This window comes from Diachasma alloeum, unplaced genomic scaffold (assembly GCF_001412515.2).
Source record: "Diachasma alloeum isolate Michigan unplaced genomic scaffold, Dall2.0 Dall_scaffold_00180, whole genome shotgun sequence".
Taxonomy (NCBI): Eukaryota; Metazoa; Arthropoda; class Insecta; order Hymenoptera; family Braconidae; genus Diachasma; species Diachasma alloeum.
This window is the reverse complement of record NW_021680346.1, coordinates 156,716-179,023: the sequence shown is the minus strand read 5'-3', so window position 1 is coordinate 179,023 and position 22,308 is coordinate 156,716. Positions and strand designations below refer to the sequence as shown.

At 40.6% G+C, this 22,308-nt stretch overlaps 3 protein-coding genes across 7 annotated transcripts; all 3 read left to right on the top strand.

Moving 5' to 3' along the window:
- The first annotated feature begins 554 nt into the window (after positions 1-554).
- LOC107043697 (ubiquitin-like domain-containing CTD phosphatase 1) lies at positions 555-1,703 on the top strand. The gene has a single exon (XM_015265282.1). The coding sequence runs from the start codon at positions 555-557 to the stop codon at positions 1,701-1,703; it is 1,149 nt and encodes a 382-aa protein (XP_015120768.1).
- Positions 1,704-2,275: 572 nt separating this feature from the next.
- LOC107044551 (ankyrin-3) lies at positions 2,276-22,212 on the top strand. Of its 5 annotated transcripts, none has more exons than XM_015266483.2 (23): positions 2,276-2,394; positions 5,202-5,303; positions 5,497-5,629; positions 5,922-6,085; positions 6,455-6,610; positions 6,776-6,904; positions 6,979-7,176; positions 7,245-7,541; positions 7,608-7,805; positions 8,001-8,147; positions 8,583-8,732; positions 8,832-9,425; positions 9,618-9,804; positions 9,889-10,002; positions 10,076-10,163; positions 10,276-10,293; positions 10,365-10,589; positions 10,673-11,425; positions 11,524-11,662; positions 11,750-12,029; positions 12,101-12,241; positions 14,593-21,892; positions 21,971-22,212. In XM_015266483.2, exons 1-22 carry the CDS (start codon positions 2,353-2,355, stop codon positions 21,876-21,878), a joined length of 11,541 nt encoding a protein of 3,846 aa, XP_015121969.1. In that variant the 5' UTR covers positions 2,276-2,352; the 3' UTR covers positions 21,879-21,892; positions 21,971-22,212. The 5 variants fall into 5 exon arrangements, with proteins under 5 accessions (XP_015121969.1, XP_015121960.1, XP_015121984.1 ...); XM_015266474.2 differs by having other exon boundaries at positions 9,883-10,002; XM_015266490.1 differs by lacking the exon at positions 2,276-2,394 and adding an exon at positions 4,165-4,423 and having other exon boundaries at positions 9,883-10,002.
- On the top strand, positions 12,599-14,570 carry LOC107044601. The gene has a single exon (XM_015266545.1). The coding sequence runs from the start codon at positions 12,820-12,822 to the stop codon at positions 13,786-13,788; it is 969 nt and encodes a 322-aa protein (XP_015122031.1). The 5' UTR covers positions 12,599-12,819; the 3' UTR covers positions 13,789-14,570.
- Positions 22,213-22,308: the final 96 nt, after the last annotated feature.

The window sequence follows — 22,308 nt, the reverse complement described above, 5'->3', positions numbered from 1 at the left end:
GCTCACAGAGTGACAACAAGATTTTAACATGGCTTTTTGTAAATAAAATAATTCATATATAATTTACTCTTTTGAAATATTTTTCTTCCTTTAAAAATGGCATTTCATTTGAAAATGTCTGTGAAATTTGGCATCTGGAAAAAAAATCCAGGAAAATAAATAAATTTTTCACTTCTTCTATGGAAATTAAATTCTGTAAGGAATTTTTCAATAGCAGTTTAAACATTTTTCCGATAAACTTGGCGACTTGTATGCGGTTTGTATGTAGACAACTCGAGGGGACTTTTGGGACTTGCTGGCGCCAGCCCCCCTGCTGAGAGCCCCAGCCGTACTCTAGAGTCTAGACGCCTCCTTACTCAATCCTCCCCCAAAATTAAAAAGCCCTGATTGGTTGTAATATACTGACCCAATCAGCCGACACCTCACAATATTCCTTATTCCTTAAATAGGAGAAAGGTAATTGTGAAAAATTGCCATTTCCACTGAAATTGTCAAGCAGTCAAGTGTTCCCCACTTAGTTCCTTTAACGTAAAGTGCCAAGACATTGCATTACCATGGAAAAATTGAAAAACGAATCAGATTCCTGGGACTTGAGCAAAAAACTATTGTTCATCGACACAGACAACAATTTCCTCCAGGATCTAGCCACTAGTGGCAGGGAAATTGCCGCCACACCCAGATATCATCTCCATGAATTCTTAACAAGAATCTACAAACACTACAACATTGTCCTCTGGACTTCACATTCCCTTTCGACGTTAAAAGAAGAAATGAAGTCATTGGGAATTTGTGACAATTCTCAATACAAAATCTCGTCCTGCCTGGACAGACAATTAATGACCAACGCCTGTGCCGTCCCTGGAAAAGTGAAATTCGTCAAACATCCGAGAATCATCTGGAAGAAATTCCCCAACATGTATTCCGCCAAGAACACGGTGATCATCTCCAGTGATAGAGTCAAGCGGGATGATAAGCATGGATTAAACGAGAGCCTACCAAGGCTCTCGGAGTATCTCGAGTACATCAGTAACGTCACGGATTTTACGACCCTCGACCACTCAAACTGGGAAGAGCAAGAGAAGAGACGAATTTATCAGAGACCCTTGATCGAGAATTACATCTCCTCGGTGAAAGACATGATTAACAACTACAAAGTCAAGCAACTCAACCCTTTGAGGCCTGATAAAAACCTCTTGGTCCTGGACATTGACAACACCATCTTCGGAATGAGGAATAACGCGCCCTGGAAGCGTCCTCACCTGGATGACTTCCTGAAACGATCGTACGAGCACTACGACATCGCCATATGGTCGGCGAGAAAGATGAAGGGGATCGATCTTGTGATGCACTGGCTGAATGTGACAAACCACGAGGATTACAAGATAGCGTTTCAGATGGACGGAGCAGCCATGATCATGGTTGAAATGACGGGCCTGGTTTCCAGGGCGAAGCCGTTACACGTCATCTGGGGGATGTTTCCTCAGTTCTCACCACGGAATACCATCATGCTTGATGATCAGAAGGCTAATTTTCTGATGAATCCGCAGTCTGGATTGCTGATCAAGGTATTTCCCGGGCAGGAGGACCCTAGGGAAGACGATGAATTGTTGAAGCTCACTGATTATTTACGGTTGATTGCTGAGATGAAACAGGACTTTACGGGTTTTAATCATCAAAATTGGAGGAATTATATTCTATCCTAGCGTCATATTATATATCATTTTTACTTACATCCCTTATTTATATTTTTAGCCATTTGCTGTTATCACAATATTTTCTATCATTCGCAGGGAATAAATATTACTCATGTAAATTGCAAATGTTGATAGAACGTTGGAAGTATTTTCAAAGAGAAAAGAGTTCTGATAAATGCCACGAGAATGCACTAGCGTTCATCATTAGCGATAAATCCAATTCTCCATAGAAATTTTCCACCATTTGAGAAAAAAATTAATAAATTAAAATGAACGATGAAATTCTTTCGATTCCTCGCAGGTTCCCCAGATTTCATTGAATCACATTCTCTGGAATATAATACTAGTTCATCATTATTCAATTCGAAGCGATAAAGCTATTCATCCACTGATACATATGTCAATACCATTCATAAAAAGTTTAAACATTTTTAATTTTGTTATTCCAAATATCAACAATTGTGATTATATTTAATTGAAATGTAATTTCTGATAATAATCTCTCTCATCGCGATGTTAAACTTGCCACCGTGAAATAAATGTGTAATTCTAAAAATAGATAACGTCGAGTCAGAGTCTGCACTGTTGCAAGCGGACAAAGCATTATATACGTATAGACTAAAAAGTTAATATTAAGTAGTTTTCAGTGTATTTTTCAATGATGATGGAGAGGGAATATCCCCCGATCATAAGATTGAAGGTAATTATTAAAATAGTTGTACTTTTCACATGAACAGAGGCACTCAGTCATTGATTCCCCCAGACGACAACAACTATTTCGAGAAACTTTAGAATTCAAACAGCATCAGAAACCAGAACTGAACCAATTGTTCTTCACACAGATTATTCCAAACTCGTCAATTAATATTTATCGAGGAATCATTAATCACAATTAATTACGTCACTCATCATTACATAATATCACTGACAACTATTTACGGTAAAAATGATTGATTTTAATTAATCGCTAAAAAGGAATGTAATGCGAGTTGATGAAATAATTTCATTTTCTCGATGGGATTAAGATGAGAAAAAATCTCTTGATGAGACACATCAGTCGAGATGCACCAGTCAGTTAGAAGACCTCAACACGCGGAGCAAGTTTATTATTGGCAATGGCAGCCCCCCCAGTTCTAAGCTCGTGGCTATTTCTGTAGTAAATCTGTGACAATCAATCGATTCTTAACTTTTTAAAATTTGTCATATCTCCGAGTGATCCATTGAACCGATCTCAACGGAACTTTCATGGTGTGAAAATAAAATTTACATTTTATTTCAATTTTGAATTTAAATTTTTCCGGTTTAAATCCATCGTTCACAGAGATCCTTCACATGTGCATTGTTTTTCTAATGAACCAGACGTGAGGCAAGCGGAATTAGTGCCCGTCCCCATCGGGTATTCGTCTGAGAAAATTTAATGATGCCCGTTTTGTATTATTTATAAATGAATGCGTTAGAAGAATATTTCGAAATATCAATGTGAATTTTTTCGAATAAATTTTTAGAGATTTTATTTAACATTCAACATTATTTCAATGAACAATTCAATTCATATCTTTTAAATTTAAACAAAAAGCCCATTTCATGCAATAAAGCCTGATATTGCAGGACAGATGATTTAAAAAAAAAATACATATATGGTTAATTGGAACTTGATCCAATTAATATCACTTTGAAATTCGAATGAGAGCTTTATTATGGGCTATTTAAATGAGTGCATTCATTTGATTCAAATAAAATTTATTCAATTTGAATAGAAAATTTTTCAGGGTGAAACTTTTCAGCGAAACTTCATCTGTCTTGTACAACTTTTTCTATCAAGACATTTTCAGTAAGAATTCCTCGACGCAAATGTAAAAAATATTTTCCATTCTTTTCTTCATCTATTATCATTTGAAAAAATCAAATAAAAGAGTCAATAGAAAAAGTTGGCGAGGTTTCTTATGCACACATGCATTTATCGACGAAATATCCTTCCCTCACTCCTAATAACAATCGCAGCCAGAAGAGAACAGAACAAGGTCAGATAATAGCCTCCTAATACGAAAACCCTCGTGCAAATATTCCCGGCTCGATTCTCCCTCCACCCGGAGGCCGTGAAACACCGGCTGAGCGTGTGTATGTGAAACGCGACAAGGGGGAGTATTTTATTGATCCGGGGTGACTGGCAACGCAGTCGCGCATTGCTGCGACCCTCCCTTCTTTCTCAAACAAAAGCATTTTCCCATTTTTCTCCATTTCACCGATGAAAAAAAAAAAAAACATGCAAATACGAAATGCGAGAGGCTCAATGATCGACTATTATGAGTAAATCCCCATATTCCGGGGGTATAGGGGATATTGGAAAGATACTGCGAGTTGTTATCGCGAAAAACCTTTCGATTCTGCGCATTATTGTTTCTGAAGCGGAATCATCAACCCCTTCCACCACGCCGTCTAGAGGCGCGACAGAGCCACGGGGCGGCTCCTCACGGCCACCTCCGCTATCGGCGTTTAGCCGGTTCTCGGGTATATCAATGACTCCATGATAATTCCGTTTTCTTTAATTTAAGGGTAAAGTCAGTGAAGTGCGTAAAAAATAAACGTGGGGGGGTGGGGGTGGAGGTGAATTAAAAAAAAAAGTGTATTTGATAAATTAATAAAGAGGAGAATTTGAATTTGTGGGAGGTAATTTCAGCGCCCGGCGCTGGACACTCGGTGTTACGATGGTTACGGACAGCACGAGTCAGGTAATTCCTCGATATTCAGAGGGTTTTGCACCTCAGAATGACAATTCTCATTCATTCATCGATGGTTCATGGTTGTTTTTTAAATGATTCGTTGGGGAGAAATGTTCGAATAGAACACGAGTATTTTACACTCACCGACGACATTTTCGTGGACTTGAATGCGTATAATGAATAATTGAGGGATGAAAAAAAAATGTTGAAGGTATTGTACATGGCGGAGGCGGAGGCGACACTTGCTCCATGGGTCATGTGTGAAGAGAACAATAGAGCACGGGCAATTATTAATGAGGGCGGAATCGCTTTAATTATTTGCGTAATTCACTGGTTTTTGATAGCATCAAATGTTTACATTCAAATTGAAATAATCAATTTTTCAAGAATGTTGACATTTTAAAACATAGATAGATAGATAGATAGATATATTTATTTGCCAAAAGGATGCCAACACTCTTACTGCAAAGGGGTGAAATTTTAATGTTCATTCATTCACATTGATTCACAATAAATGATGGCATTGGAGTAGAGTAACTAGAGCCGAATGAATAGAAAATCAATCGAGTGAGGATCTCAGGGACACGCGGTCCAATACGTAACTGGTTGATAATAATTAATTGGCTTTTTATAGCGTCAATCGCGGCGGTTAAATTGTCAGACGGATTTTTATCACTGTCCGTTATCGATTTCATCTTTTGGTTCTGACAGAGATTTTCAGTCGTACTTTTTTTTTATTCTTCTGTTTGTCTGCCGGAGGTTTATGTTAGTTTTTATTCCCCCACAGACCGACGATACGACGGCGTTTCTCAGGGCTGCACGGTCTGGAAATTTGGAAAAGGTCATCGAATATCTCGACAAGAATCTAGATATTAATACTGCTAATTCGGTTAGTGCATTAGAAATTTTTTAATTACATTTTTTATTGAAGTGTTTTTCTAAATTAATATCAAACACATGTATTTTTTTTTAGAAAAATGACAACTGCAAAAAAGATTCATCTGTTGTTTAACCAAATTGGCTGTGAATTTCGTTGAATATCTATTGTTTATGCCCATAATTATCATGTTTTCATTTTTTAGAATGGATTGAATGCACTGCATTTAGCATCTAAGGACGGACACGTTGAGATTGTAACTGAATTATTGAAAAGGGGTGCTAAAGTCGACGCTGCTACCAAAAAGGGGAATACTGCATTGCACATTGCATCACTAGGTAACTGAATCCATTGCCTCTTTCCTCACTATAAATTTCAAATTTTCTTGAAAATTTGTATCAAATGAAAAAGTCAATGAAAATTGAAAGCAGAAAAATTAAATGTCGTTGAGGTTTTTTCTTCCTCATGCTAAAAAAATTCCAAATTTTATGATTTTTCTCCTTCGAAATAAAAATTCAATGTTGTTCTCTTGACAATAACTCATAAAGTGTCAATGAAATTTCATTTTTTTTCCCTTCAAAGTCCGTACTAAATAGTGGATTTTATATATTTTTGATTTGTCACCAACAGCTGGGCAATCGGAAATAGTAAATATTCTAATCCAATACGGTGCAGCAGTAAATATTCAATCTCAAAATGGTTTCACACCTCTGTACATGGCAGCCCAAGAGAATCACGATCACGTTGTTAAAATGTTACTCTCCAATGGAGCCAATCAGAGCTTAGCGACTGAGGTAATTATACCCCTTATAGATTTATCAGTAGGCGTGAATAATCCAGTGGTTGAATTGGACTTGATGTAACGATACTAATCTTATCTCTCGCATTATCCTTTAGTGATAAAAAATCCCATTAAAAAATTCTCAATCGCAAAATTTATTATCGACTTGACTCCTTTCTCTTTAAATTTACGAAAATGTTTTCTCATCGAATCATTTGGTTTGCGAGACAGTTTTCCAACTACTACAGACAATTCAACATTTTTCAATTCTACAAAAGTAGATGCCTTTGTGAGAATTTAATTTAAAAACTTTCTTCTACTCCAACAAGTTAAACCTAAAGTCGAGATAATTTGACAGGAATTGTCGTTTCATTTTAAACAGGATGGATTCACCCCTTTAGCTGTAGCAATGCAGCAGGGCCACGACAAGGTTGTCAGTGTGCTTTTGGAAAACGACTCCAAAGGCAAGGTGAGACTGCCAGCCCTGCACATAGCCGCTAAGAAAGACGACTGCAAAGCAGCTGATTTACTTCTTCAGGTGAAGAAGAAGAAGAAAAAAGTCACTTGAATTGAACCGTTTTCAAACATGAATAACTCGAAAATGAATTGTGACTCATTCGAAGATATTGATGATTGAAGAAGGTCTCTTCTATTTGAAGAAGGACTTTGTTCATCATGCTCACGTTTTCATAATTTTTCTCAGAACGACCATAAACCCGACGTAACATCGAAAAGTGGCTTCACACCTCTGCACATAGCCGCCCACTACGGCAATGAGGAAATAGGCCGCCTTCTGATAAAACGAGGCGCGGATGTAAACTACTTGGCAAAGGTATAAATCGTTATCACCAAAGCTATTTATCAAATCGACAAACTTTCATTCATCCACACCTGTACCTTTGACAGCACAATATCAGTCCCCTGCACGTCGCAGCCAAGTGGGGTAAGAATAATATGGTCAAGCTGTTGTTGGAAAATTCAGCTATGATCGATGCTAAAACTCGCGATGGACTTACTCCACTTCACTGTGCGGCGCGGTCTGGTCATGAGGAGGTTGTATCTACTTTGTTGGAGCATTCGGCACCGATTAGTGCGCGGACAAAGGTAAATAAATGCCTCAGAATTTTATCATTGAAAATTGCCAACTAAAAAAGGTAAACTTGGAAATTCAGAATGGACTGGCGCCATTGCACATGGCATCCCAAGGAGATCATGTAGATGCAGCCCGTGTTCTCCTGTATCACCGTGCCCCAGTCGACGAAGTCACCATAGATTACTTGACATCCCTCCACGTAGCAGCCCACTGTGGCCACGTGCGTGTTGCCAAATTGTTACTGGATCGTAAAGCCGATCCCAACGCACGTGCTCTCAACGGTTTCACACCGCTCCACATAGCGTGCAAAAAGAATCGAATCAAGGTTGTAGAACTTTTGCTCAAGCATGGAGCATCGATCGAATCCACCACTGAGGTAATTTCACAGCTCAAGTGTTCATTTGTAACTGCATTTTCATTGGTTTTTCTTTTTTTTTTCCAGTCGGGACTGACTCCACTGCACGTTGCGAGCTTCATGGGCTGCATGAATATCGTTATTTATCTACTTCAGCACGAAGCCAATCCAGATGTGCCGACAGTGCGGGGTGAAACGCCACTTCATCTCGCTGCGAGGGCCAATCAAACTGATATTATTAGGATTTTATTGAGAAATGGTGCGAAAGTCGATGCAAGGGCTAGGGTAAGCTCCTACAAGAAACATTTCCATTCGTTCCTTTTCCCTACAATTTCATCATCAAACCTCAATTATACGCTCTTATTTACATCAAAAGAAAAAAAAAGACGAATACTCTAATGCAAATACTCCCTCTGACGATTCTCAATCCATATTCATGAAAAAACTTATCTCAATAGTATGAATTTAACTCTTTCACAGGAGGAACAAACCCCCTTACACATAGCCTCTCGACTCGGTAATGTGGATATTGTCATGTTACTACTGCAACATGGTGCTGCAGTCGATACGACGACTAAGGACATGTACACGGCCCTGCACATTGCCTCGAAGGAGGGTCAAGAGGAGGTAATTTACAATGAATTAGCGAAAATCGCGGACTACATTAATACCCAAAATACCCTGTACCTGTTTTGGAGTCGTCATCAGGAGTACATGATATAAAAAATTTATCCACTTATTTTTCTTATGTTTATTATTATTATTATTATTATTATTTTCAAAAAAAAAGCACATTATTATTTATTCACATGTACTCGTTGTTTTTATTTGAAAGAATGAGGAAAAATAAACAACATCTCCAGTATTTGTTCCACTACTTGTCATTTATTATTTCATTACTTTATTATTTAATCAGGTAAGTTGTTTTCATTAATATTTAGTTTGATGTTGATATTGTTTTTGGTTGGAATGAATTCAAAGACTTGGCCGAAGTGTGAAATTTGGATGGTATATTAGGAGGAAAGGGATCAGAATTAATGATGTAAAATGATTTTTTAACAGGTCGCTGCGATTTTGGTAGAGAATCAAGCCTCGGTAAAGGCAGTAACTAAAAATGGATTCACTCCACTTCACATTGCTGCTAAATATGGAAATATGAATGTTGCCAAGATATTATTGCAGAAGGATAGTAAACTTGATAGTCAAGGAAAGGTGAGCATTGAAAGTATAAAAACTCAAGTTGTAACGACACAATACAATTCAATCTCGTCCTTATTTTTTTTCAATTAATCAATCAATCAATCAATCTAGAATGACATAACTCCATTACACTTGGCCTGCCACTACGATCATCCAAACGTGGCCAACATGATCTTGGAGAAGGGTGCGTCGCCCCACCTGCCCTCGAAGAATGGCCACACACCATTGCACATTGCGGCCCGAAAAAATCAAATGGACATTGCATCAACTTTGCTTGAACACGGGGCAGATCCGAATGCACAGTCAAAGGCCGGCTTTAGCCCGCTCCAACTGAGTGCCCAGAAGGGCCACTACGACATGACGAATCTCCTCATCGAACACGGGGCCGATCCCAATCACAAATCCAAGAATGGCCTGACAGCACTTCACCTCTGTGCACAAGAGGACTTTATCCGTGTTGCCTCGATTTTAGTCAAGAATGGTGCTAATGTCGAGAGTGAAACTGAGTCTGGCTATCGTCCCATTCACGTTGCCGCGCACTTTGGCAATGTATCTATGATCAGATTCTTGCTGAAGCACAATGCTCAAATCGACGTGACAACTTGCCAGAATTATACTCCGCTGCATCAGGCTGCACAACAGGGTCATGCACATGTCGCTACAGCGTTGTTGGAGGGCAATGCCTCTCATAATGCTCGTACGAGTGTGAGTTTGACAATTTATTCATTTTTTTTAGTAACAAAACAATACCACCTTTTTTTTTTCACTCTATTTTTGCTGGAATTTTTACTCCTCACAATGTATTAAACTCCATCAACAATCTCCATCTCCGCCCAAATGTTCATCCAAAATGTCACACACATTATTTATTGTTGGGCATGTTGTTGATGCTTTCAGGATGGCTTGACTGCACTCAACATAGCTCAAAAATTAGGCTATATTTCTGTGATGGAGGTGCTGAAAGGACTTGCCCACGGAAACACGGAAACCCCGGATAATAAAACATGGGAGGAGAAGTACAAAGTCATTGCTCCAGAGAGCCTTCAAGAAACAAGTTTCATGTCTGATTCGGATGATGAAGGAGGTAGTAAACAATCTGACAGTATTATTTAACTTAACTAACAATTATTCAACTTGATCTTATAATTCTCTGTCCGCCAAGCTTCAGATGGATTGACCAACGAGCAACCTTATCGCTACCTAACCGTCGACTTAATGAAGAACCTTCGGGATGATTCACTGCCGATCGATGTGACACGAGACGATCCTGTACATCGTCAAGGTAAGTATTTACTATTTCACTTGTCCACTTGACCATGGAAAATTCATCAAGTGATTTAACGGCTGTCTTGCAGTCTCCAAAGAAGAGCAACAGGAATTTACGCAGAGCCATAACTACTGCCTTGCGGAGAATTTTGATTCGACGGACGGCATTAATCTTGGGTAAGCGACCCCATTAATTAGATCAATTGATGAAAACACCAGTGGAATTGAATACAGAAAAAAAATTTTTTTTTTCATTAAAAATGATGAATTTCCGATTAAATCTTTTCAGAAGACTTCATTTTAGATCGTAAGTACCCAGTACCCACTAGCTGGCCTATTCAATTGATGTATTGAAGAAATGATTTTTTCTGACATCAGATTTTTGGTGAGTTTCCTGGTGGATGCACGTGGTGGAACGATGAAGGGCTGTCGCCACAGTGGAATAAGAATCATAGTGCCACCGAGACGTGCAACCATGCCAATTAGGGTGACCTGCAGACTTGTAAAACCCAGTAAAGTTGCTAATCCACCAGCTTTGATGGAAGGAGAAGCTCTGGCTACTCGAATAATTGAGATGGGTCCTGTTGGAGCGTCCTTTTTGGGGTAAAATTCATTGAAAGTCATCAAATAAAAACATGTTTCACTTTTTCTCTCTCTCTCTCTCTTTCTCTCTTTCTTCTTTTTAGACCTGTTCTTATCGACGTCCCTCACTTCGCCTCAGTAACTGGAAAAGAACGTGAAATAATAATCCTCCGAAGTGATAACGGCGAAACTTGGAAGGAACACGACAATTCCTACGAGAACGATGATGCATTATTCAACACTCCTCACGACACGCAAATGAGTGCCCTGTACACTGGCAGAATAACAAGAATAATCACCACGGAATTTCCCCAATACTTGGCGATAATAACGCGAATAAAGCAGGAAGTGCACGTGATCGGTGCTGACGGTGGAATATTGATGTCAAGCGTTGCTAACAATGTTCAGGCTGTGTTTCCACCAGGTGCCCTAACGAAGAAGATCAAAGTTGGTCTGCAAGCCCACGTGATACCAGCAGAGTTGACTGCCAAATTACTCGGTAATTGTGTAGCAGTCTCACCTGTCATCACGATCGAGCCTAGACGAAGGAAATTTCACAAGCCAATAACACTTACAATACCAGTGCCACAGGCTGCTAATAAAGGGATGATCAATCAGTATCAGTCTGGGGAGACGCCTACCCTTCGCTTGCTGTGCAGCATTGCTGGGGGGACCAGTGAGGCCCAGTGGGAAGATGTCACTGGATCCACTCCACTCGCCTTTTCAAGTGAAAAAGTGTCTTTTACGACCACTGTATCAGCGAGATTCTGGTTGATGGATTGCAGAAATATCAGTGAGGTGCCAAAAATGGCCACTGAATTGTATAAGGAATCACTATTTGTACCGTTTATTACCAAGTGAGTAGTCCAACTACAACATTATCATTTATATTTTGTACCAATTAATTAATTAATTCATTCATTAATATCGTATTTGTGTGATCGTTTCATTTTAGCTTTGTTATCTATACAAAACGAATGGATGTTATGGAAGCGACCCTTCGCATCCTCTGTATGACTGATGGAAAAGAAACAATGCACACATTGGAAAAACAAGAAGAGTTTTTGGAAATTGTTAAAAGTCGAGATGTTGAAGTGAGCCAAATTTTCATTGTTAGAAACAATTGACAGAACAAATAATAATAATAATAATAATAATAATAATAATGCCAAATATTTCAGGCATTAGATGGAAAAGATCTATACATAGAGTTCAGTGGTAATCTCGTACCTGTTACTAAATCCGGCCAACAATTGAAATTTACATTCAGGGCATTCCGCCAAAATAGACTGTCCTTCCACGTTAAAGTCCGGGATCCACTCCTCGATCCCGTTGCGAGAATGATGTTCATGAGAGATCCTAAAGTTGCCAAAGGGGAGCCAGCCCAACAACCAATATGCATATTGAATATCGTCCTACCGGAAACTCTCTCAAAGTCCGAATCAAGCTCAAAGCTCAAAGGTATCACAAATTAGTACTTGTCATTTCTCTGTTACGATGCATGAATTTATTTCATTTACTTTTATTCATAGAACTAGATTCCAACCTCATTAGCAAAATGGATATGTACAAATCTACTTATATGAGAGACTACGGGGAAAAACGTGACATACCAAAACCCACATCACCAAAAGATAAACTCATAACTGATTTGTTACAAAAACAACAGACAGGTATGTAAAAATTGTGTAGATTATTTAACAACTAGCGACTCCCATGCACAATTGATTAAAAAACCGTTATAATCGAACAATTCGAATAAATGGTGCAAAAGAATTGAGCAAAATTTAATAGAAAAAAAAGGAAAAATGACGAAATCTCGATCCCATTACGGCTCCAAGTTGCCGCAACAAATTACGATTCTTACTTAAGAGCCTATTCTATGAATGTTCAACGGCGGGGAAAAAAAAAGAAAAAAAAGTCAATCCGATAATAGCATATAGCTCCAACCCGGCTTCTTAAATTCAATTACCAAGGTAACATGGTCAATCCCTCTGTTCTCACTTGTCGCTCATTGTATCAGAGTTAGTTTAAAGCGAGCCAACATCGCAGCAACAGTTACTAGAAAATAAACCACAAACCGGGAGTGTTAGAAGAATCCTAAAGGTCCGACAAATTGAAAAATACATTTCGTCAAATTTTCCGTTTCAGGTTATTTATTTTAAATTATTTTTGTCCAACTCTTACAGTCACCAGACTAGAGTGATTTTCCTTTGTCAAACAAATATAAATTGCATCAGTAACTTGAATAATGTCGTGTGACCATAGCGGCGAGCCAACTTCGATCGATAAAGTCTGTCAAATAAACTGTAACATTGGATCTACAAACTCCGAAGATGGTATTCGGAAGCAGTCGCTCTCCCCGGATTATACATTATCCCCGAAAAGGGACGGCAGTGCGACAGGAGCAAAGCCAAAACGCAAATCACGTGGGGCACGAAGACGTCTAAACGCCATGATGAGTAACGTCTCGTTGCACTTCTCAGATACTGATTCCGAGGATGAGCTATCGGTGGTGAAGACCAAAGTGCGACATCGCAGTCCATCATCGAGAGCTGTGAATGGGGAGGATGAGGGTATAGCGCCTCCTCCTGTGATCCAAGTGACGTTAGAGACGGCTGAAAGTGAGCCTGGTGATTCTCACTGGGACGGAATGGGCATGATAACGCCAAACAGCGACCGGAGAAGCAGTTTTGGGGAGGCGCTCACCGACGTCGATGAAATCTACTTGGACGATCCGAAATCGGATAGCAAAGGCCTGAGCATTCCTGATCAAAGCCCTCAGGGAGAGACGGACGTGGAGGACATGTCGAATGATGAGGAAGAAACCGAAGAGTCTATCTTCATCTTACCTCCCCAACTTGACATTCTGAGGGAATTTGGAGGGGGCACCATCACCACTAAAGAGGGTGATGGACCCTTCTCCGTCGAAGTGAGGAATCAAATGTCCTTCGACGAAGGAGACGAGCCCCGTCAATGGGGCAAGATGGAGCCATTTCCCAAAGGACCTGACACTGACTCGGAAAACGTCGATGTTTCGGATGAGGAACCCGAGCTCGAGGGCGCCTGTTCCCAAAGAGACCTCATGGATTTCGATCTTCTCGCTGCTTCCCAAATCTTCATGAAAAACGTCAACAAGACGGAGAATGTACTCACCGTTCCCGATCCCTATGAAGACGGCATTAGCGACAGTCATACTGATATCGAAGACATAGACTAATTGTTGTTGTTGTTGTTGTTGTTGTTCGCCTAACTAATGACATTTTTAATGATTCATTTAATAACGCCGATGAAACTCGCTATATTGAGGATTCCTACCTATTCAAATCATTGTTTTTTCTGGCATTTTTACTCATTATTACCAGAGTTTTAAAAACAATTTTGTGACTTTCTTTTTGCACCATACGTTCGTTTGCTTTAGGGTGAATGTTTGTACGTTACGAAAACTTGCATGTTCTGTCATCATATCACATCACATCGTTAATTTGATGATATAAGATCAATTATTAACTTACTACGGCTTCATTAAAGAGAGCATAATTTGTATAATGTACGTCTTTCATAGAATCACTTTCGATGTGCTTTGAAACATGATTCTTTTAATGTTAATTGCAGACAGAAATGCCGTCCTCAACATTATCATTGGCAACCCAATGGGATATTAAATCAAAATGCTTGAATAAATCGTCCACGATTCAGATTTAACTACTCTTAACACAAATATTACAGAAATATTCTGTAAGAAATTGAAAAAATAACAATTAGATTCAACTCAATGATTATTAATTGTACAAATTAAAGCATTTAAGACAGCGGAAACAAACAAATAACTTGACAACTAATTAACTAATTAACTCTAGAATATTCTGTCAAATAAAAAGAAGCTAAAAGTTGATAAAAGTCTATTGTAACTCAATGTACCACACGAGAGAAATTAAAGAGAAGAAAAACGAAAAAAACAATACTGACATAACATGGTTCTAATAAACAAAGTAACACGAGTATAATTTCTTGGTTGTTCTAGATGCCGCAACAATCCACGATTCCCTTGCACAAAAAGTGGCTTGTACCCTAGAATCAGTAGATGCTAGTTATCCCCATAACGTAAATACTCAAGGAGATATTTCACCAGAGCTTGAGAAGCAAACGTACTCAGAAAAACGTAGATTCTGGGAGGATATCACGAGGAAACGTGACAGTTACCAGAGATCAGAGTCTGAGGTTTCTAGGGCTTCGCAGTTGACTGTCAATGAGAGTGACAGTGAGTATCTGCAGAGTATTGTTTCTGAGGAGAAGGAGGAGGAGGAGGCTCCCACTATTCCCCAGAGGTCCGAGACACTTGAGGATCTGAATATCCCTGATATTTCCGAGTGCACGGTGGCCGAGAAGGCTCATTATTTCGAAGAAGTCATTCAGAAAGAAGCCATTACTATTTCGCGACCGCTTTCCAAAGTATTTTCACAAGATTCTAAAGAGTCATTCAAGGAGAGACGAAAGAGCTCGATTGATCAGACATCGGTAGGGTCTGAGCATGTAGATGCGAAGGGCGAAATGGATGAAGAACCAAAAGTTATTGAGGAAAAAGTTGAGACGATGATAGTAAATTCGGCGAAAGAAATAGCACAAGTAGAAGAAAAAACTGTTATTGAGAAGAAGCCAATTTTTCAGCCGAAATCTCGTGAAAAAACTGATGAACCAAAAATATTGAAGGGTGAGTCTTCGATACCAAAACCGATTCAAAGAAAATTAGAACAAATTAAAGAACCAAAAGCACCACAAATAGAAATTCCGGTACAAAAAGAATGTGTTGTTGAAGATAAACTTGTCCAAATAAAAACAGATATAAAGGCTAGGGAGATGACGGAAGAGTTCATATCTTCAGAGGCCAAGTTTAGTGAACAGGAGCTTGAATCATTGAAAGAAAAAGTTATAGTTCCCTCAGCGATCCCCCGTAAATCTTGTGATGAGACGAAAGAAGAAAAACTGCTCGAAAACATAAAGAGTCATGTGAAGGAGTTGGCTATAGACAAAGAGCGCGAAATTTGCCAAGAGTTGATAATTTCAGAGTCTAAATTTGTTCAGGAAGAGTTAGAACACACGAGCACAGAGAAGATTCAGCCAAGCCCAACTACGAAAAGTGAATCGGAAGTTCTTGATGCTAAGATTCCATCTATGATTCCTCGAAAAATAAAACCTGAAGCGATGACTAAATCCGAGCCAAAGAACGAAGTCGCGGATGTGAGGGATGACATGCCAGTATTGAGACGAGATTCTTCCAATCTGTCCGAGAAATCCCTATCAAAGATACCAGTTCTCTTACCGAAAGAAGAAATCCCATCATTGCGACGAGAAACTTCCAACCTGTCTGAGAAATCGATATCAAAAATACCAGTCCCCTCATCTAAAGGAGAAAAAGACAAGAAGCCAAAGGATCCAGACTCCGAGAAGAAAGATGGAGATTCTGAAAAGAAGAAAGAATCAAAAATACCGAAACGGATATCTGAAGCATCAACGACGGTAACCGAAACAAAGATCACTGAGAAGGTATCTCAACACTACCAGAGACACACGTCTGAAACTAAAACCCAGTCTCAGGTGATAACAAAGACATTCACGGATCCCAGAAATGCCTTCAAAGCGTTTGAAGATATGGAAATGATGAAAGAGCCAGACACATCTGTGACGACTTCAACAGTAGACCACAGGGAGTCAACCAAGCTTGAGAAGAAGGAGGTTGTCTCTTCAGAGATATCTCGAGGGGATGAGAAAATAGTGAAACGTGAGGAGAAGGCACAAGAGCTGAAGGAAGAACTCAAAGAACAAACAACAAAGACTGAGACTCCGGAGGAAATAGTACAAGATAAGAAGATCAAACAAGAGAAATCACAGAAAAGACTGAGTCAAGAGATTTCAGTGGCAATTGCGGAAGGGAAACAAGTCATTGATGCAGCAGCTTCGCAATCAACTACATCAATCAAGGATAAACAAAGTATAAAATCCCTTGAGGATAATGATGGGGTTGTGATTCAGAAAGCTGGCTCGAAGATTTTGAAAGAACACGAGATAGATACAGCAATGAAAATTGAGAAAGATGAGTCTCTCTCCAAAGAAGAAAAGGAGATCGATGCTTCTGATTTGGGTATGAGCCTTGAGGATCAACTGAAGACCGCAATTATTCGAGAGGAATCTCGTGAACAAGTTTCCCGTCACTTTGACACCCAGATGTACCCCTCAAGGGACACCAGCGAAGACACTTTGAGAACTGACAATAGCTCGGAAACCCTAGAAGATCATCAGTTGAGAGTTGCGCAAGAATACCAAGCTAGGAACATCGCTGAAGACCTCGTACAGCAGATTGAGGAGGAAATCGTCAAACGGTCGGAGAGTTGTGATGGTTTGAAGCTAACAATGGACGAGATAAAACACCACCAGGAGGACCGATATTCCATGGACCCTGATGAGGACTTTGACAATCAACTCGCTGATGATTTAACCAACAAGTTCGAGCACATGATGACAAAACGGAGGAAGGATTATATTCCGGAGAAGGACTCAACACGTGGAAGCCTCAGCTACAGTGATGATTTCACTAAAGATGAAGAGTCAACACCTCACGATCGAGATGGAAGTCTCGCCTCATCATCCTCACAAGCTAAAATTATGGACCGAGACATCACGATGAGCCCCAGCAGCATGTCAGACCAAATCGAGCTGGAAGAGTCATTGGGATCCGAAAAACAAGACGGCGCGTCGAAACCTTCCGTTGAATTCCCTCCGGAAGTTAAAGTCGCTAAAGGGTGCTTCTTCGGTTTTACAACAGAAGAGTCAACACCTCACGACCGAGATGGAAGTCTCGCATCATCATCCTCACAAACTAAAATTATGGACCGAGACATCACGATGAGCCCCAGCAGCATGTCAGACCAAATCGAGCTGGAAGAGTCATTAGGATCCGGAAAACAAGACGGCGCGTCGAAACCTTCCGTTGAATTCCCTCCGGAAGTTAAAGTCGCTGAAGGGTGCTTCTTCGGTTTTACAACAGAGGAAGTCACTCCGATGCGATTTGAGGCTTACGAAAGCACAGGAGCTAGGGTTCTAGAAATTCTAGAACCAGACAATGATTATCCAACTCGACAGGACTCGATCGACATATCTTCTTTTGAAATAGACGAGCAACGGCACTACCGCTCCGACGATGAAGATCTATCGCTCAACGATAAATATATCAAGGATCTAGATTTTGGAAAACTTCACAAGAGTCCTGAGATGGAGTCTCTAGACAAAATCGGCCAGGATCGTGATTTGACGTTCTCTCCAAGCACCGTTTCAGAGTCTTCCATGGTCCAGGAGCGTAGTATGAGTTCATCAATGCTTGCTAAAGGTACTGATTTAATAGAGAGTGAAGATGGTGGCTTTTCATCGATGGAGCCTGAAAAGACTGAGAAGACACCAGAGAAAATAACAAAACTGGACACTGCAATCATTGACAAGAGCATGATCCCATCAATAATCTCTCCCAAGATAAAAGTAGCCGAATTGGAGATTAAACCAACTGATTGGCTAATCGGAGATGAAAAAATCGAAATATCAGAGACCCTGCAGCCGTCGCAAGTATTTGATAAAGAACTCGAGGAGTATCAGACCAGCATGATTAAACAACATAGTTTAACATCATCTGTCGAAGGCTCTGTGACGCGTTCCTCCGAGGACGTTAGCACGATAGACTCGGTTATCGATGGTTCGAGAGCAAAAATTATCATTGATCCAGCCAGCGAAATAGAAGTTGATCAGGAATTAGTTGAGAATAGATTAGAAATCAGCTGTCAGGAACTTGTTGACACTCTTCAAAGGGAATACGAACTAAAAACTCCGACTGACGACAAGCCTCCACTGACTCCCAGAAGAACATCTGAGAGTGATGGAGAATTTGAATTTGTCGACGAGCAAGAGGGCGCTATTCAGCAAGTTCAGAAGGCATTGGGCTTCCAAGAAAAGCCCCTGGACGTTTTTGATGTTGTTAAATCTGCAGAAAAGCCAGGCTCCATTAGTGAATCGTCCTCAGAGAAGGAGGCAATCGGAGGTGAAGAGTTGAAATTAAAAGAGAAGAACGAAGTCGAAGAAAAAGAAATCGACACAAGCGAACTCAAGGACAAGAAAGAGAAGAGACACGAAGAGATGAAGATGGAAGTGGCCCTGAAAGGTCTCAAAGAATCCTTAGCAGGAAAAAAACCTCCAGGTGACGACTCAAAGCGTCATCCAGAGAAGTCCGCTGACTTGAAAGATAAACAAGGACACACTGGTTCGAGTGAATCCAGTCCCTTCAAACGAAAGAAAGACCCCAACGTTGACCTAAGCGCTAGATACGCTATAACAGTTCTCGATCAAGTTGTCAATAAAGAAATTGCTGAAGTGAAGGAGTCCCTAGAGGCCGCGAAACAAGACTTGATTGAAGAATTAAGCGAGAATAGCGAGACAGTTTTCCAAATTAAAGACTCACCATCGGAATTTCAATTCAAACTCGAGCCAGAATCAATTCCAAATGATCTTCCATTTTTGTACAAAGGTCCTTCCGTAGACCAAGTAACAAGAGATGAAGATAATGCATCGTCAGAATCGCCAGTTGCTAAACCTAGGAGACAGGACACCCAATCTGATGAGCAGGAATCATCAGAAAAGAAATCCTCTGATAAAGAGGAGTCAGATAGGTCCAGTGAACTAATTGGAGACAAATCAGACTCGGCTGTCAAGGTCTCGATCTACAAAGACGCTGAATCCCTAGAAGAATCCCTATCCTTACCAATTGCCACTTCTAGATCCACTTCTGACGTTGATAATAAAGACGATCTCTCTTCTTTATCAGTGCCACCTCAACCTGCCCCACGTCGTCGACAAAAACCCATAAGAGTATCCAAAAAAGGACATTCCGCCACCAGTGAAGCTGAATCCAGTTCAGGAGAGAGTAGCAACTATCAATCATGTGATTACGAAATTGGTTCTGGGAGTAGACCAAGTTCTTCTGACATCGAGGCCCTGCAATCGGCCGCAGGAATGCCCTCAACAACTGCTTCAGAATACGAAACTGCAATGATGTCGATGGATCATTCTTCGCGATCACGACCAACATCTCAGGAATATCACAGCGCTGTCTCCACCTTGAGTTCCAGAGAATCAATGAAATCCTTGAATTCTCTAAGTTCTGGCCATCTTGGAAGTATCGATAGCACAAGCGAGTTGACAGACACTCTAGTGGCTTCTGAATCGGAAATTGATGAAGGGAAAATAGGAGAAAATTTGGAATTAGCTCTCGATGAAGATGAGAAACCATCTGATTCAGAAGAAAGTGAGATCCCCCTTGACGATTCCTTTGACAAGACAAGCGAAGACGTGCCCTGCAAGATGAAGCGATCGTCCGAGATGATTTTCCAACAGCAGATGTCAGAAGACCAAGACTCTTCGTCGATTCCCGGAGCCTTTGGCTCAACAGAAGACACCAAAGTCACTTCTAGTATCCTAATCAGCGAAGACGATGACCTGAAGACATCGACCCTCGATGCGCTCTCAGAACAGATAAGCGGAAAAGCGGAACTTGGCTCTTCATCCCCTGAAATCCGACTGAAATCAATCGAGGCGCAATCAACCGGCGATGACATTGATTCATCTGAATTAAAAATGAGTTCGTTGAGTACAGCCGCAGCTGATGAGGTCGCACTCCTTCTGACAAAACGCTCAGTTCTTCAACAAGCCAGCATGTCAACATCATCGACCTCAGGGATGTCCGTGGAAACAGTGATAGAACGTGAAAAACAAGACAGGCATTCACCGGATTCCGATTCCTTTGAATTGGTCGACAAACCCGATATTATTGATGACTTTGTCGTTATTGAAGAAGTAGGGAGGGAAGCCGAGGAGTTTGACTCTGAAGGCAAGAGCATCTCCATTAGTGCAAAACCAATGGCAGCGGTGAAAAAATTCGACCGTGATGTTGAGAACCTGATAACAGAAGCAACAGATAAAGTAGAATCAGTAGGATCACAACTATCTCGAAACAATGAACTCTTTGATTTCGAATCAGAGGAGAGTCCTCCGCAGGCTTCCAACGATGATCAGTACTCGCAGTCCTATTCGGATGAAGAACAAGACAACAAAAAGTGGATGGAGATGCAGTTCGCAGCGGATCCAAGGGGATACGAAGTGGAATACGATCGGGGTCCTCTCGAAGACATCAAAGAGGAAGAGATCACCGATTTCGAGGCTGGCAGCAGTCGTTTCGGAAGTCTAGGAAGTCACAAAGGATCGCTAGGCTCCAGTGGAAGTATGAAGGGAAGTTTCGGTGCTGAGTACGACGTTTTAGCTGGACGAAAAACATTCTCAAAATCAATCGAACATGACAATATATCCATGAATTCCCTTCAAGAGTTTGAGAATCTCGAGAGCGCGGTTCAAGGGGAACTCGGCAAAAAATTCACTTGCGGCTCTCAGGATTCCGTCAACAATGGAAGCCTTCCCAGAAGGTACATCACCAGTCGGTCAGGCCATGGTGACGATGTGTCAGTATCCTCGCTGAAAGACTTCGAAGGCCTCGAGAAAGCCTGTCGTGACGCTCACATGATAGAACTTCGAGCGAAAGAGGAGGAAGATCTTCTCGAGCATGAGAGCCCCGAAAATCGTTACAGATTAGAGAATCTCCCGAAGCCGAAACCTGCGGAGAGCAGCGCCACAGGTTCCTTCAATCCCAGCACTTCCGGATCGGACGACTACGAGAAGAGAATAATGGAGATCGATGAGATAATCAGAATTGCTCAAGCGAATGTTGAGAAGTTCGACAGGCAAGACGACACAACCGAGGATATTTCACAAATCGAACCAGAGAAAATTGAGCCGGGGGGAACATTAACTCTTCCTCCAGAGAGGGAAGACTCCCCCAAGACTAAAGAAGAAGGGAACATCATGGAGACGAGCACAGATTCCCTAGAACTCGAAGGCGACGAAGCGGAGAAGAAGAACAATCTCATGTGCAGAAGTTCCGATTCCCTGGAGATGAAGACGACTGTTGACTTTCCTTCCTTGAGTTATTCAGATTCTTTGAATAATATCAGGGATACGAAGGAGGCGGGGTCCTCGGTGGATCAGTTTAGTAACACTAGAAGGATCTCCTCGGATTCCCTCGAGATGCCAGTGTTGGAGCATCCTGAGCAGGATAAAAGTGCTAGCGACGCCAGTGGAAGCTTCCAAATGAGAAGCGAAGGGTCTCTAGAGGTCAAGATCACTAAGAATGGCAAGACCACGTTTCCAGCTACTACAGATGTGTAAAAAGCATTTCTAGGGTAAGATTGATATATTTTTCATGCTGTCAGTGGGAAATAATCGGCATTTCTTGTTTTCTTTTCTTTTTTCGTTTTCAGAAAAAAATGTCGAGTTTTGAAGCGATTGGAAAAACTATCTGATATAATGTGAAGAAGCTTTACATGTGTGGAAGCTCGAGGAAAATTATTATCTCGAGGCAATGGTATTTGCGGGGCTTGTGCATTTGTGAAACAAATAGGATTTTACTGTATCGTTATTAATTTCTAAATCGTCGAGACGTGAAGGAATGACACAAAGTCGAGATGAAATTTAACGCTTGATGAAATATAAATGAAACAAAGAGAAGAAAATAATTAAATTGTTGGGTATATGTGCAGTGTAAGGATGCGTAAGTGTAGTTGATAAACACAAAGTATAATTGCATCTTCAGATATTC

Coding starts and splice junctions, on each gene's coding strand:
- LOC107044601 (XM_015266545.1), top strand. CDS start 12,820: ATGTCGTGTGACCATAGCGGCGAGCCAACTTCGATCGATAAAGTCTGT.
- LOC107044551 (XM_015266474.2), top strand. CDS start 2,353: ATGATGATGGAGAGGGAATATCCCCCGATCATAAGATTGAAG. Junction 11,426..11,523: donor TTTGTACCGTTTATTACCAA/GTGAGTAGTCCA, acceptor GTTTCATTTTAG/CTTTGTTATCTATACAAAAC. Junction 11,663..11,749: donor TTAAAAGTCGAGATGTTGAA/GTGAGCCAAATT, acceptor CAAATATTTCAG/GCATTAGATGGAAAAGATCT.
- LOC107043697 (XM_015265282.1), top strand. CDS start 555: ATGGAAAAATTGAAAAACGAATCAGATTCCTGGGACTTGAGCAAAAAA.